Below are 14,804 nucleotides of genomic sequence, written 5' to 3'. Positions count from 1 at the left end.
AGAAGGTTAAACACTACCAGATTGCAGCGTCATCATTGCTGGGGAATCGATAACATTACAGAGAAGGGACTATTTTTCAACAAAAATGGCTTTCATCAGAATGAGATCGACATCATGGGAATGCCATTCATTAAAAAAAAACATAGAAGGGACAGGTTCTTGGCGAAAAAGTCGGGAGGTTCCCACCTGGTGCAGATGATATAGCTACTTCAGCCCATGTAACACTGCCAGCTGACACCAAATAGCTTTCCAATGCGTCATAGGGACTAGTAAGGCGAGGACCACAAAACGTTGGCCCTGCATCTGCTGCTACGTCATTTATGCGTTCAATGTATTTAGCACCACAGTAGGTGAGAGGTATTGAGTTCACGAAGGCCCCCTCTGCAATTCCATGACTCTTGACAGCTATCTCGATACACTCCTCATAAATCTGTCACAGTGAAAGCCTATGCGGGCTTAAGGTAAGCCACTTCGTATTAGGCACTGGGCTTGTCTGGCCGTCTATATATAATACGATAAATTATTCTTCAAAGCGATATAACATTGTACTCGTATGCCAGTCCATCTTCTCTTTCCTGTTGCCATCCTGCCTACTGAAACCAACAGCGAATGAAAGCGCCGGCTGGAACTCTAAGAAACAAACAACGGACACTAATGGTGCCACATGGAGTTTGAGAACATTTAACGACCATCTCGGAAAATAAAATATTCACTATTTGTCGAGCCATGTGAGACAATAATATATAAATAAAATGTAATAATATTCAATTGAATTTTTTAACATTGTGTTTTTTTCTGTTTGTTGCAAAAAAATATTTTAAGAAAGTATATTTTATTGCAACAATAAGCTCACCAGTTGAGACCTTTTTTTGTAATTTTCTATCAAATGAATCGCATTTAATTAGAATAAATTCTAATATTGCGGGGAATTTTTAACACAAATATTTCGTTATTATGTACCCTAAATTCCCTCGTTTTAAGATGGAAATCTTTATACCGACTTTAGATCGCATGAGTTTGCGCTAGGCCGGCTGATTAGTCTTTTTTCTGTTTCTTCAATGTTCTCAAAAGTAAAGACGTCACTTAACGTTGTGACAGCGGTGTGACAGCTGGGGCACGAGCGGTGGATCTAGCGCGAGCCGACCTCGGGGCGTGCTGGCTCCTCGAAATCTGCGCCTGCTCGGTGGATTTGGGCCGGCTATCGCGCATGCGCAATGGATGGTGGCCCCGAAGCCACGCTTGCGCAGTGTGTCTACTCGCTGATGAATCTCTGAAGCAGGGGGAAGGCCTCTGGCCTACACAGCAGGACCAGACCGGGGACTGTAGTGGGCGGCTGGTCCGGCCCCGGCTGCCATGGAGGGGATGGACGTGGACCTGGACCCCGAGCTGATGCAAAAGTTTAGTTGCCTCGGGACCACGGACAAGGACGTACTGATAGGAGAGTTCCAGCGGCTACTTGGCTTCCAATTAAACCCAGCCGGGTGCGCCTTCTTCCTGGATATGACCAACTGGTGAGGCCTGGGGAAGAGGGTGGAGGGGAGGGCAGCAGATCCTGGAGCAACTAATGCAAAGGCAAGTAGAGTAAAACCAAGTGAAATGCAAATTATGGAATGCATCAAAGGAGACAATATCACACACAGTCACAGGAGCTTCCAGTTCAAATCGGCCATGAGGAAGCAACCGCCGAAGACCTCAGGGAGGTATAGCAGTACAGTCTGGCCCGGTATGCTGTCTTCCTTTACATGGCCAATTGGTGAGCCCCATGGGAAAAGAGCGAAAGAACCCCAAGGAGTCCAGCGCAACCGTTCGGTACATGGGAGGTTGGTGGGGTGCAGGTGAAGCAAGCATTTATGTAAGATAGATGCATTAGAGCAGACATGGTAGGCGCTCAGTTGAGCAAAGTATAAAAGTTACCATTAACAATTATAGATATTGATCTGACAATCGGAGTTAGTTGGCTAGTAGACGGGGGAGAGATCTACAGACAGCAGCTCCCATCTTATTCTTGCTGCGGGGTTACCTTCCTGATATTGGCAAATACTGGTGGACGCAAAGAAGGAGGAAGAAAGTGATACTGAGTGATTTTTGCTCCCCTCGAACGCTGCATGCTTTTGAAGTTGAGATGGCAACATAACTAAGGTGCTTAAAACTATTTCAGAGAAACTAGGGGGTAGTGGATTTCATTACACATTAGGCAAGTGATCCAATTTTGTGTGTGGTAAAAATGGGGATTTCAGAACTGTTCTGGTGTCCATGGTCCTGTGCGCTGCTGACTGAAACAAGCTGCAAGATAACGCCTTAATCTCGACGAGCCTTTCACCATAAACCTTTTTAGTGACTTCCCCAATTTAGCTATATTATTTTTAAGACAATGTGCATTGCTTATTGAACCATCCATGACAGAAGACTACTTTTCCTGCAGGGTGAACTCTGTATCTGCCAACAAACTGTGCTTTGCTCTTGAGTGGCCTCGTTCTGTAACGTCACTTTAAAAATTGTTTTAAGCCTTGCATTGGGCCAATTTCCAATTCTTTTCAGATGGCTAAGATTTAGTTCACCATACCCGATAGAATAACAATAGTTGGCAACACTCTCTGGAAAGCATTAAACATTTGATTCTCAGGCATGTAATTCTATGACCAGGATCGCTCTAAACAATTGTTGTTATTGGCAAGCATCTGTTCTCACGTATCTGCAACTCTTCAGTGCCTAGCATTATCAATCAGTTTGCCTCACTGTGTATAGAACAATACTCTGAACCTCACACACTTCACCCAGCACCTTCCATATTGCCTTGACTTTACTCCCACCCTACCAACCATGCACTGTATGAAGGGTACCTATGATCCTAAAATAGATTGGAACTTCTCAGCCGCAATAGGAGCATTAAGCATGTTGCACACTTTAAACTACTTCACCCAGTTCACGTTTTCCACAATCTGGAATTTCTTTTTGACCACAAAATTGGTCCTAAATGTTCTTATGACTCATGATGTTCGAGACTGCAGGGGCCTTCAAATGACCAGATGCATTACTTTCTGTTCTACTATAAAGGTAGCTACTTCACTATGAGTATTTGTTCTTACTAGCTTGTACTATGAAAGACCCGCTACACAGTTCTCTTATATACTTCTTTCTAGCTGCTACATAACATTCAAAGCAGTGCTATGTTGGTCTACATTGTTAAACTTGGTACCGAAGTTAAGTTGTTCTTTCATTGATTTTTTTTTTTTTTTAGATAAAGCTGGACTGTGCACTACACATGACGTATTTTGGTGAAATGACCCTTAATTCCTGCAGAGTTTGGTTTGTAACTGCAACCTAATGACAGCTTTGCAATCCACAAATGCCACCTTCCTGATCTCTAGATACATGAAATTTGCTTGGGTTTATTCATGCTTTTTCTTTAAGGACTAAACATGGAACGTCTTTCGTGGAGCTTTTTGAGATGCATACTGCTCCTAGAGCTACCCAAAGCTAATATGTGGTTTACTTGTTGGCCCATGGGCAGTTGGAGCAAATTATTTAATGAAATTACTGCAGCGTGGACTGGACTGCCTGCAAGCTGAAACTGGGAGACAAAATCCTTATACTTTTTGGTATTGGTATTTACTTCCGAACTATGCCATGCACTTTTGAAGTCTGGACGAGGGCTTTACTGCCCCCACTGAAGGGTATAGGATCTACAACGATTGTGGATGGTTAAGAATTGAATGAAATTGAAACATCGTTCCCATATAAAAGTTAGTATTTACAGTAGGACTATATAAGCATCTTAGTTAATTGTTTTAGGATCCCACACCGCATTCATACAGAAGAAATTCAAGTGACAATCAGCCAAGAAAATACAAAATTTAGGTTTAGGCATCACAGGCACTTCAAAGTAAGCTTGAGATGGTAAAATATGAACAGTGTGAATGACAGACTTAAGAAAGCTCAGATGCCCTACATGCAGATGCAAATCATTTTCTTGGTTAAAGAACTCTGAGGTGTGTTCGCATCGAGAAGGTAGCATTTTGGTTCTGTAATAATTGGTAGACTCAGTGTGCTTAAGTTGTTTGCTCTTGAATTTCTATTTCTGTGGAGATCTCCTTGTATACCATGTTCATGAAACCACTGGGTGCAACCAGAAAGAAGCATGTCAAGAGGGAGTTTGCATGCTAGTGGCAGGAGACGACCCTCCGTTAAAACAGACTTTGCCTCTTGAACTTAAGGGGTACGTCCCTTCTCCATGGTACCTTGCACTGCAGTAGTGCCTGAAAAAGGGGCTGCAGGTCATGGGAAAGGGAATGTATTGTGGCCGCTGTAGATGCTTCCGTATGCTTTCCTTCATCATCTTGCTTATAAGATTTGTGTGAGGGCCGTCGTCTGCCAAAAGGTGCTTTGAAGCTGCTTTTTAGGTGGAATGAATTTCATACAGATTGCATACACACACATTTTTTGGTTTCAGAATAATGAAAGGCTGGTGTTGCAGCCGGTGCATTAAACCTCCTAGTTACTTCAGCGTTATTGTACTGAAAAAATGAAAGTACAGATAAACATAAGATGTGTCAGGCTGAATCCTGCTTGGCGCTTTTGGTGGCTAGCCTCTTGCCATATGCTGATGATAGAACATTCATTTACTTCTCCTAAGGGACTACAACAACAGTTGGAATAATTATAGACCGCAGTCGAAGTTTAAATGGAATTGTGATGATACTATAATTGAATCGCCTCTTCCTTCAGACATTTAGGATATGGGTCATGCTGGGTATGCAACTTATGACGTTGGGCATTCCATGTTAGGTTTGCAGTAGGGATAGCAAAGAGTTTTTTTCTAGCATAGACAATATTTAAATTAACTCCAATAGTATTTCCGAATATATCAGAATTTGGAACACAAGTTATGCACTTTTTTGTTATTTCTGAAGTGTGCTGGAAACAAATAATTTAATATAATCAAAACAAATAATTGCACTAGGTGATAAACATTTCGTCTGTGCACTGTATAGTTTTATTAGTAAAACTGTATGTCTGTGCAAATGTAATGGTCATTTCAATTGAAAATGTATTGTCTGTAATGGCAGTGTGCTGCCACACCAAGAATACCCCACTCTGTGCTACTTCACTCCTCATCACACCCTTCGCATCTCTACTCTACCCTGTTCTACTCTTCTTTATGCCAATGCACTCTTTGCAACTGCACCCTACACCACTCCAGTGCAAGGCACACCTATTGACTCTATACAACTCCACGCTATGCCACTCTGCAAAGCTGCACTTTATGGCAATACGCTCTATGCCAGTGCACTTTACTCTTTAAATCTCTGCTCTTTGCCCCTGCACTCGCCACCAATCCTTTGTACACCACTCTAATCTACTCTGTACCAGTGCATTTGGCACCACTTTACCCGACGCCATTACACTCTAGCCAACTGCACTCTACCCTGCACCACTCCACGACACTTCACTCTACCCTGAAACAATCTACTCTACTCAGCGCCACCCCATTCTGTGCTACTGCACTCCATGCCAATTCACTCTACACAATGGCACTGTCACTGCACTCTACATCACTGTAATCTATGTCACTGCTATCTTCGTCACTCTACTCCACTGCACTCTTAACACTCTGCTCTGCAACACTGTACTCTCCACCACACCACTCTGTACTACTCCATGCCACTTCACTCTAGGCAACTGCACTCTACAACACTGAACTCTACTCTGCAGCTCTCTGCCACTGCACTCTATTCCACTCTACTCTACTCTGCACTCTGCCACTGAACTATACTCTGCGCCACTGCCCTCTCCATAACTCTATTCTGCGCTCCTCTACTGTGCACCATTGCACTCTACTGTGCATCAATCTAATCTGCGACTCTTCATTGTATGCTGCTGAATTCAATGCCACTGCACTCTATGGCACTATACAACACTCTATGCCAATGCACTCTCCACCAGTCCACTCTACTCTATATCACTTTACTCTGTAACACTCTATTCACCTGCACTCTATGCCAATCCTCTATACGCCACTCTAATCTACTCTGCACCACTTTACTCGACGCCATTACACTCTAAGCCACTCTACGCAACTGCACGCTCCCCTTCGCCACTTCACAACAATTCACTCTACAACAATCTGCACCACTCTACTCTGCACCACTCTACTCTGCACTCTGCACCACTGCACCGCTCCACTCTACGCCACTGCCATCTGTGTCACTCTACTCCATTCTACACCACGGTACTCTAGCACTCTACTCTCCACCACTACACTCTGCACTACACAACTCTACGCCACGTCACTCTGCGCATCTGCACTCTACGCATTTGCAATCTACTCTGCTCCACTCTATGCTAATGTACACCACTGTATGCCACTGAACTCTACTCCCACCACTCTGCCACTGCACTCTATGCCACTCTACACCACTGCCCTCTCCATTACTCTACTCTGCACCACTACACTTTACTGTGCATCAATCTAATCTATGCCACTGCATTCTATGACGCTGCATCGTATGCTGCTGAATTCAGTGCCACTGCACTCTACAATAGTCTACGCCAATGCACTCTACACCAGTCCACCCTACTCTATGCCACTCCAGTGTATGCCTCTAACTGCGACTCCACATTATGCGACTCCAGATCACAACTCTGTCCACCCTACTCTACCACACTCCACGCCGCTCTCCTCTGCGCCATTAACCTTTAGCCTTGCTGGACAGCAGCCAGGCTGGTGTACAACATGGCTAAAATACATTGGCTTACGCAATAGCTCTAGCGTAGGCGAGACCTATTGGCTATTGCAATGCTTGTTCGAACAGTTTTTCTATCCAATATGCACATGTGATGAGGATAAACCTTTAATTATTAGTTTCTTCTCATGAAATGTTTTTAAAGTGTTAAACGTTCCAAATGTAATATAATTGTGAATGAAATGTATAAACGGGGGTTTCAAAATTAGTTATTAGGATTTACAAGAATGCATATTTGTAATCCTAACATAGAGGATTATACAGTAAAAAGTTGAGGGCTTTGCATCAGCCTACTAGATCTAGAACATTTAAAGAGATGTAATATGTGATGCATATTATTTGGGTTACAGCAGGGTTCATGGTATGATCAATAGAGGAACGAATGTGAAACCCCAATTTTAGCACCAACATCCTTTGTGCTCATTTAGTACATGTACAGTGAGCGTCACACACGTATGGTAGTAGAACTGCATGTGCGTGGGACGGAGTACGGAGGCCCGTAGGATCCATTTCGGATTCTTCTTTTACCATGGCACAAGATAGAGGTTGAGGATAGTTTTTCCAGACTTTGGAAGTGTATTACCTGCATTTCTGTAGCTGGAGGGTCTAGACCCAGACACTGAATTGAGGAGAATGGAGACAGTGCTTCCTTTAGAAATTCCATGAAACTTAGTTGGGTAGGACTGTTTGATTAGTATTTCTAGAGAAGATCTATTTGGTTGGTGGTGGGGTAAAGGTTGGGACTGCAATCTCTGTTCACCAGGACGTAATGATTGCGTCCTCTGCACAGCAGCACCGTTGCCGAGGACGTAACCATTATGTCCACGGCACACAAGGGCTTAATGTTTCAATGATGTCTACACTCTGAATCACATGTTTAAGATAGTTGCCACCGTTATGGAGCACTGTGTATATTGTTGTTTCTTCTACAGCTTACACTGTCTCAGGGCTCGAAAAAATTCCACTCGACCACTCACATAGTCGAGCTAAATTTAACAAGGTCAAGCTGTTTGTAGGTCCTACTCGCCCTTTCTGGCGAGTAGGAAAACAAATCAACTTTTATCCTCTATCTGTGAAAACAGAGCAAATGTGACAAGATAACAAGATTTAAAGGTATTTTTATTGTTCACAAAGTTATTAAGCAATAGAGATGCCTTTAAATCTTGTTATCTTGTCAATTTGCTCTGCTTTCAGAGACGGAGGTCAAGTAAGTTGCAGTTAGGTGGAGGACATTTTTTGAAGTACAAGTCCTGCAGAACTAGTACAATTTTTGGGATTTTTCGAGCCCTGACTGTCTGATAGCTTGCTATTTCAGAAAAACGTCTCCCACTATACTCCTAAAACCCTGCATGAAAAATTGACCTCGATGTACGTACTTTCTTAAGAGGGACCTTCTTCTTACCTTCCATCTTCTGCATACCTTCTAATTCTGGATATACCCTCATCTGTCTCATTTATTTATTTTATTTATTTAGTTTCTTATATCGCGCCAGAATCGACCCCATCGGGGTATCTCCGCGCTTTGCACGCCAGGTTGGTAAAGAATGTACCTCTGTAGATGAGCTAGGGTCTCAGTAGATTAACTAAGGCCAGTTATTCTTCCAGGAACAGGTTTGTTTTAAGCATTTTCCTGAAGGATAGATGGTTGGTGTTTTGTCTGAGACTAAAGGGCAAGTTATTCCACAGGGTCGGCCCCACAAGGGAGAGGGCACGGCCACCTTGTCTGGTCTTCTTAATGAGTGGGGATTTTAATAACAGTTGATTGCTTGATCGAAGAGAGCGGTCTGGTTTATAGAGTTGGAACTTTTGGGCCAGGTATTTGGGGCCATTTCCAAAAAGACATTTGTGAACGGCACAACAGATTTTAAACTTGATAGGTTGCCGTATCGGTAGCCAGTGGAGTTCTCAGTCTTGCCGCTGTATTCTGGACCACCTGTACCCGGTTTACGGCATCCTCATTGGCTAATATCAGGAGCCCGTTACAGTAGTCTAACCGACTTATCACCAGGACCTGTACAAGAGTCTTTCTATACATATCAGGCAGGCATATCATTCCTGCTTGCCTCAATGGTTCTCGTTGTAGTTCTGCAAATGTCAGATGTCTCGCTTCATAGATCATAACCTCTCCACTTTAAAAACCCTATCCCTGTATTCCAACATTATCTAATCTCTGCCAGCCAATCTATCTTGCCTACTATTCACTTGAAACTACTTAGCCCCCACTAATGATTAGACCTACGTGGTATTGATATATCACAAAGTAACTCGAGTAAATATATGCTTTCTTTTTTTGATAATCAATGTTATTGATTTTGTGAGAAGACAATAATAAAACCTGAATACAAACAGCAGAGCATATTCAGCAGCATAAATACATATGACATTAGACGAGCAAAACATTCTTATATCGGCACACATTGACATCTCTCTCCCTGTCAATTGATATCTAGAAATGGACTCGGAGGACAGGGAAGCTATCTAAACCATAATTCCCAGCCATTTGCCCTAAACTTTACGATGCTTGACCAGTCCTCCCCAGTTTTCGTACAGAGTCAGTTCTTGTGCGGCACACCAATTTACTCCTCTATGCCATTTGCCCTAAATACCTGCTTTCACATGACTATCCACAATAATCACCAATATCCACTACATTAACCACTACCTTTAGGTCCCAGAGTAGTGTGCTGCTTACTGTCAAGCATTTTAACGCCTGTCAGGGGTAGTAAGCAGTATATAAATTAAATTACAGTTCGCGTAAGCACTGGACAGGTCAATCAGAATTGGCTTCCAAATGGAACTTAAATAGCTTCAAGTGCTTTTCACCTATTGCTAAATCCCTGGGATTTCCTGTTGACCGCTGCCTTTCATGGATTTGATCAAGAAAAAAGCACAACTTGCTTGTCTTTAGATTATATTGCTTTGCATAACTAAGCTATTACTCCCTACTCCCTCTAGTCCACCGTCTGGCCCTCTTATCCATTAATGGAAGCAATGCGCTGTTCACTGACCGAGCTCGTTGACAGCAGTGAAACGCATTATCACACTACAGCATGTCTGATCCCTAATGAGCAAAAGTTAGGCAGCCAATGTAATCCTTTCAAGTAGATGTGTTCTCTTTGTTCTAGATTTAGAAGTTACTCCAATTGAGTAAATCTGACTACCTTGCTTCTAAAGTCCAGTAATAGAAGTCTCTGTCCAGGCTGGAAATACGAAGACTCACCCAGACTACACATTCTGTTCTAACATTATAGTCAGTATCTCTTCTCTCTCTGCTTCACCCTACTGTAATGCTATTCTTTCAACAAATTTGTATGCATTTATTGTCCTCGGGTCCCTTTGAAAACATAACTGTATGCATATCGTCACATGTTGGCTGCATATCCCGCTGTTTTATACAGCACTCTGCTGTCCTCCGGGCCTAGGTTCTGGATTTATAAATACCTCCCAATATGGGTAATAGAGTGATTTTAGTCTTTGGATTGTAAGTATAATGGCCATTCAATTAATATCGTAATTGCATTTCTGTTTTTTACATTATTACTCTTCATAGTATACAAGCATAACTTCAGTTAACAAAAAAATGTATTGAACCGAAAGAGCTATATACTTCTGCCTATATTTTTCCTTTGCTTGTCATAATGTGTTCTGCTCAGAACATTTCAATATATACTTCTAATGAAAGTCTTTCTTGTTGTCTTAGTATTGGTATTGTGCACAAATTCTGCCCTCCTATTTAAGGGTATTGTGACAATTGTGCTTATGTCATCCTTTCAGATTATTTGCTTGTCCTTGAAATCCCCATAAATGTCGGTTCCCAATATTTGACTTTTAGACTCCTGTCAATGCCACTAATTTTCAGTGTTTGCACATTCAGCTGGTTTACGGATTTAATGCCAAAGTAAACTTTGACCTGGACAGATCAATGCGACGGGTACCTACTGTCCCTGTATGTTCCTGATTCCCTTGTATACTGAACGTGGCATAACCTGCCACTCTCCTTGAATTCTTGTTTCGCTAAATTGATAGAAAACCTATTTTCCTCACCTGCTATGCTTCCTTAATGAACGAATAGTTCACTTTTTATGTTTGTACTATTTGCTCAGTATGGTTTCATGGCATAGTATATCTTAAAAATCGGTTTCCTTGTTTTGGGATAGCATTTGTAAATTTTAATATATGGTTCATGTACATGATCTTGTTTTGAACTGAAGACAAATGGGCATTTTTAGATAAGGATTTTTCAGGCTATAAAATACATTGACCCCAGTGTGTATCTCCAAGATAACTAGAGGCCAGTTTCTTTCAGCAGAATAGTTGTGTGATTGGAAACATTAAGTGATTTGACAAGGAGTTCAAATCCCAGCAAGCCCGACTTGAAAATGTTATTCTTCGGATGTTGGTAAATTAAGTACTAGTAAATTCTGTAATAGTAACACCAGTTATTTTACAATGCTCTGGTATTGCAGAACTGGTATTTGAAGTGCTGTATAAATAGTTGCTTTTATCACTTGATTTCTGGAAAAATTTAAGAAAACTGCATATTCTGTTTCAGGTGGAGTTACCTCCATCTGCATCATACTTGCCCTTTGGCAACCGCAGTTGATTCAAACACTTGGATCTCAGTCCATCACTTTATGGCATCTATTATAAATATTCATTAATAAAAAAGATGATCAGGGTACAGTGTATTGATTGCTTTGTTGTGTGACGAGCAGTGGTGTTTTCTGCTTTTCCTTGATTGATTGACTCATCAGCAATTAGGAACCCCTTCAGAAAGAAGCCCTTGTTTATTACCATCTTTCGGACTTAATGCAAGTGGGAATTCTCATTATCTCTTTCTCATGGAATTTGCTTGGTCTTTTGAGGGTCCCTTTACATCTTCCTTGCTAGGGGATAGAACCTGTGGTACTGTGGCAGAATTACATTATGACTGGATTGTGTGCACCAAATTTGCTGTCTGCTGTCCAAACTTGCTGGAAGGCTCTTTGTTAATGGGAGTCTAGTTTGCTGCAGCAAGGTTTGGCGTTAGATCTTTCATCTACTTTTCATCAGTTGATGCGGTTTGTTCCTCTCTTTTTTAGCATGAGCTTTCTGAAATTTAGATTTGCGGTTGTTGTTAAAATTGGTCATTTTGGACTGTTTAATATTTGAATTTTTGTTCTCTTCAATATTAATATAGTTTCTTATTAATAATCGTTCTTTAGTCTGTCTTTCTTACCTTATTATTTATCATATTTTCAGTTAATTATTGTACTAGCATATAACATTATCACAAAGCATTTTAAAAATTGAATTCTATGAAGAATAAAGAAATCAGTGAAGTATGTGTTTGGAACTCAGAATAAAGGATTACATGGTAGACTCCATATACTTTGAATGGCTCTTGGACTAGTTGCCCATTCTTTGTGCTTAGAAGAAGGAGGGGCATGCAAGTATTCCTCTGACATCCCATTACTAAAACGAGTGCCATAAATAGTCTGGCTCTTGATTATTTCTTTAATAAATTAAGCCAGAAACAATGTTGGCTTTCTGAGAGACCTTGCTCTCGCAGGAAAACATATCCCTATTTTCCTATATACAGTGTTACATGAGGTTCTTAAGTCAGAGGTGACTGTGGTACATTAACTTAGTGGCTAAAAGGACATATCCTATCTTAGTGGTGAAATTTGCACCTCAGGGTATGTTTTGTAACAACTGGTGCCCAAGCTGGGCTGTAGACTGTCTTATTTAAAAATTTGAGGACTAAAGTATTGCTAGAAGTATTGCATTTGTATACACTTTTCTTCCTGATTGCGCTTTCCTTGTGTACTGAAAGAAAACCATTTATGCAGTAGCTGAATGAGATGATAAAATATGGTATGAAAGTGGGTGGAGGGACTTGGCTGTTGTGCAGGGATCACAAATAAACGTGCTTGACCATAGTGTGCAAAAGGAGGGAAAAATGTGGCTACTTTTTAGGGGTCTCAAATAGTTATGGTGCTACTCTGTGTTTAAAAAAAATAATTTGAATACATTTTGCATTGTGCATTACACACAGTGATTACTATGTTTTACTATGCATTATAAACACGTCTTGTTGATATACAAAGGACCATGCAAATTACTTTCTATACGTCAATAATTTTAGATAATAAACAGTCCACGGATAAGTAATGTTAGCAGGAGCACAACTCGCCAACAATCTGCTCAGTCAGTTGTTTTGTAATGTCACTCAGAGGCTGCAAATTATATAATGAACACCAACAATATAAATGTGTTACAAAAAAGAAAAGTGCCTGTAACAAAGATGTAATATAAGCTACCCACCTTTTTGACTATTTAAGTAGGTATTTGTTATTATTTCTTTTCTCAAAGGCTCGCAGGCGTTCCACACAAGCTTGAACGAACTCTGTCTATATTTCCCTTCTTCCTTTCCCAATTTAGGACCATGCACTCCATTTCCCTTCAGTACGATACTTCTCTTTCCCATCTATTATTTGCTGAGGTGTCTTTCGCTTTGTGCTCTACCTCTCCTAATTAGATTTAATTCTACCAGTTGTTTGCACCTATTTAGCTCAATGTAATCAGCCTATAAGACTATTCTCTGGCTTAAGCACACCTGATGTTCTGGTCTCATATTCCACAATTATTACCATCTTCAAGGATTTAGTTGTAGGTGGGCATGCTCATATCATGTGCTAGAATGCCAATGCACGTGATAATGATGGGAGGGAGGTTTTTAAAATTGTAACAAATTTGACTGATCCGCGCTGGAACCCAGTCAATCCCTATTCTCCGACTGAATATTTTTTTTTTTTTTGAGGAAAACATTATCAGAATCCAGGCTAACTTGTTAGGGGAGAACAATACTCTGTCAGGACTAGAGCTAGAAGAACCAGTGGAGCAAATACAGCATCCCTCATTGGCTACTTTCTTGGTGCCATCAGTAGAGGATATAACAGCCTCTTTCTTGAATTGCAGGCCCGGGTCCCCAATGGACCCAATACCCCCTCACATATTAAGGTCAATCTCTGACGTTATTGTTGTGGTGTATCAGAAGTTATTTGCTATCTCCCTTGACACAGTTAATTCAGTTATTAAAAATGTCCGGTATTGAACCTGAACGCTTAGCAAATTTCAAGCCAGTCTCATTGCTGCCAGCAGCAACAAAGTTGCTGGAGAAATTAGTAAACCGCCAACTCGCCACCTTTTTGACAGTAAATAACTTACTACAACCCTCCCAATCAGGGTTCAGAGCCAGCCCCAGAACCCAGACCACATTATTGGAGAGGGTCAGAGTCCATTAAGTTAATTCTGGTCTCTGGTCTCAACGTGGCTCTGCTGCTGTTGGGCTTGTCAGCAGCTTTTGATACGGTGCATCACAACATCTTGCTGCACGGGTTAAAACACTTTGGAGTGGCGGGCTCTATGCTGAGCTGGTTGAGCTCTCTCCTTGAAGGCTGCGAGCAGGTGGTTTGGATGAAACCATACGATTCAGGAGGTACCGAGTTGAAATGGGGTGTGCCGCAAGGCTCCTCTCTTAGTCCCACACTCTTTAACATTTAGATGCCTCCCATGGCTTGTTTGGTGGAATCCTATAATCTCAAGATCATCTTATGCAGATGATACCCAAGTCCTGCTCGCGAAAGATGGGGAGCCTGAGAGAGCGAAGGCTACTTTTGCTAACTGTCTGGTGGCACATTTAGATTGACTGCTGAAGGCCAATAGATTGCATTGCACACCTGATGAGACAGAAGTCTTTTTAATTGGGCGGGACCCCCTTCCCGGCTGGGTTGGGGCCTGGCCTGAAAGTATTGCTCCACCGCCCCCTCCATTCCCGGTAACCCCCCCCCCCCCCCCCCCCCCCTCCCTCAAACTGTGGTGGTAAGAAATCTGGGTGTGTTATTGGATACCCAGCTCTCATTTGGAGCACAAGTGTCAGCAATGGTGAAATCCTGTTTTTGGATTTTCTGCATGTTGATGCAGTTTCTTTACTTCCTTCCTTATGAGGCCCAAATCACAGTGGTTAATCACTGATTTTATCTAGGTTGGACTTCGCTAATGTCCTATATCTTGTTCTCC

At 41.7% G+C, this 14,804-nt stretch overlaps 1 protein-coding gene across 3 annotated transcripts in view; it reads left to right on the top strand.

Annotated features, from left to right (window-relative positions):
• Window positions 1-1,093: 1,093 nt before the first annotated feature.
• ILRUN (inflammation and lipid regulator with UBA-like and NBR1-like domains) overlaps window positions 1,094-14,804 on the top strand; it is a 265,986-nt gene continuing 252,275 nt past the window's right edge. Inside the window, exons 1-2 of one of the 3 annotated variants that reach the window (XM_086923209.1) lie at window positions 1,374-1,511; window positions 3,239-3,306. In XM_086923209.1, coding sequence (XP_086779335.1) covers window positions 3,263-3,306 — 44 coding nt within the window. In that variant the 5' untranslated portion in view covers window positions 1,374-1,511; window positions 3,239-3,262. Of the gene's footprint in view, window positions 1,754-3,238; window positions 3,307-14,804 lie in introns of all 3 variants that reach the window. The other 2 variants (XM_086923208.1, XM_086923211.1) reach the window with 2 other exon arrangements.

Source organism: Lissotriton vulgaris, chromosome 5 (genome assembly GCF_964263255.1).
Source record: "Lissotriton vulgaris chromosome 5, aLisVul1.2, whole genome shotgun sequence".
NCBI classification, from domain to species: Eukaryota; Metazoa; Chordata; class Amphibia; order Caudata; family Salamandridae; genus Lissotriton; species Lissotriton vulgaris.
This window is presented reverse-complemented; position numbering and strand designations above follow the sequence as displayed.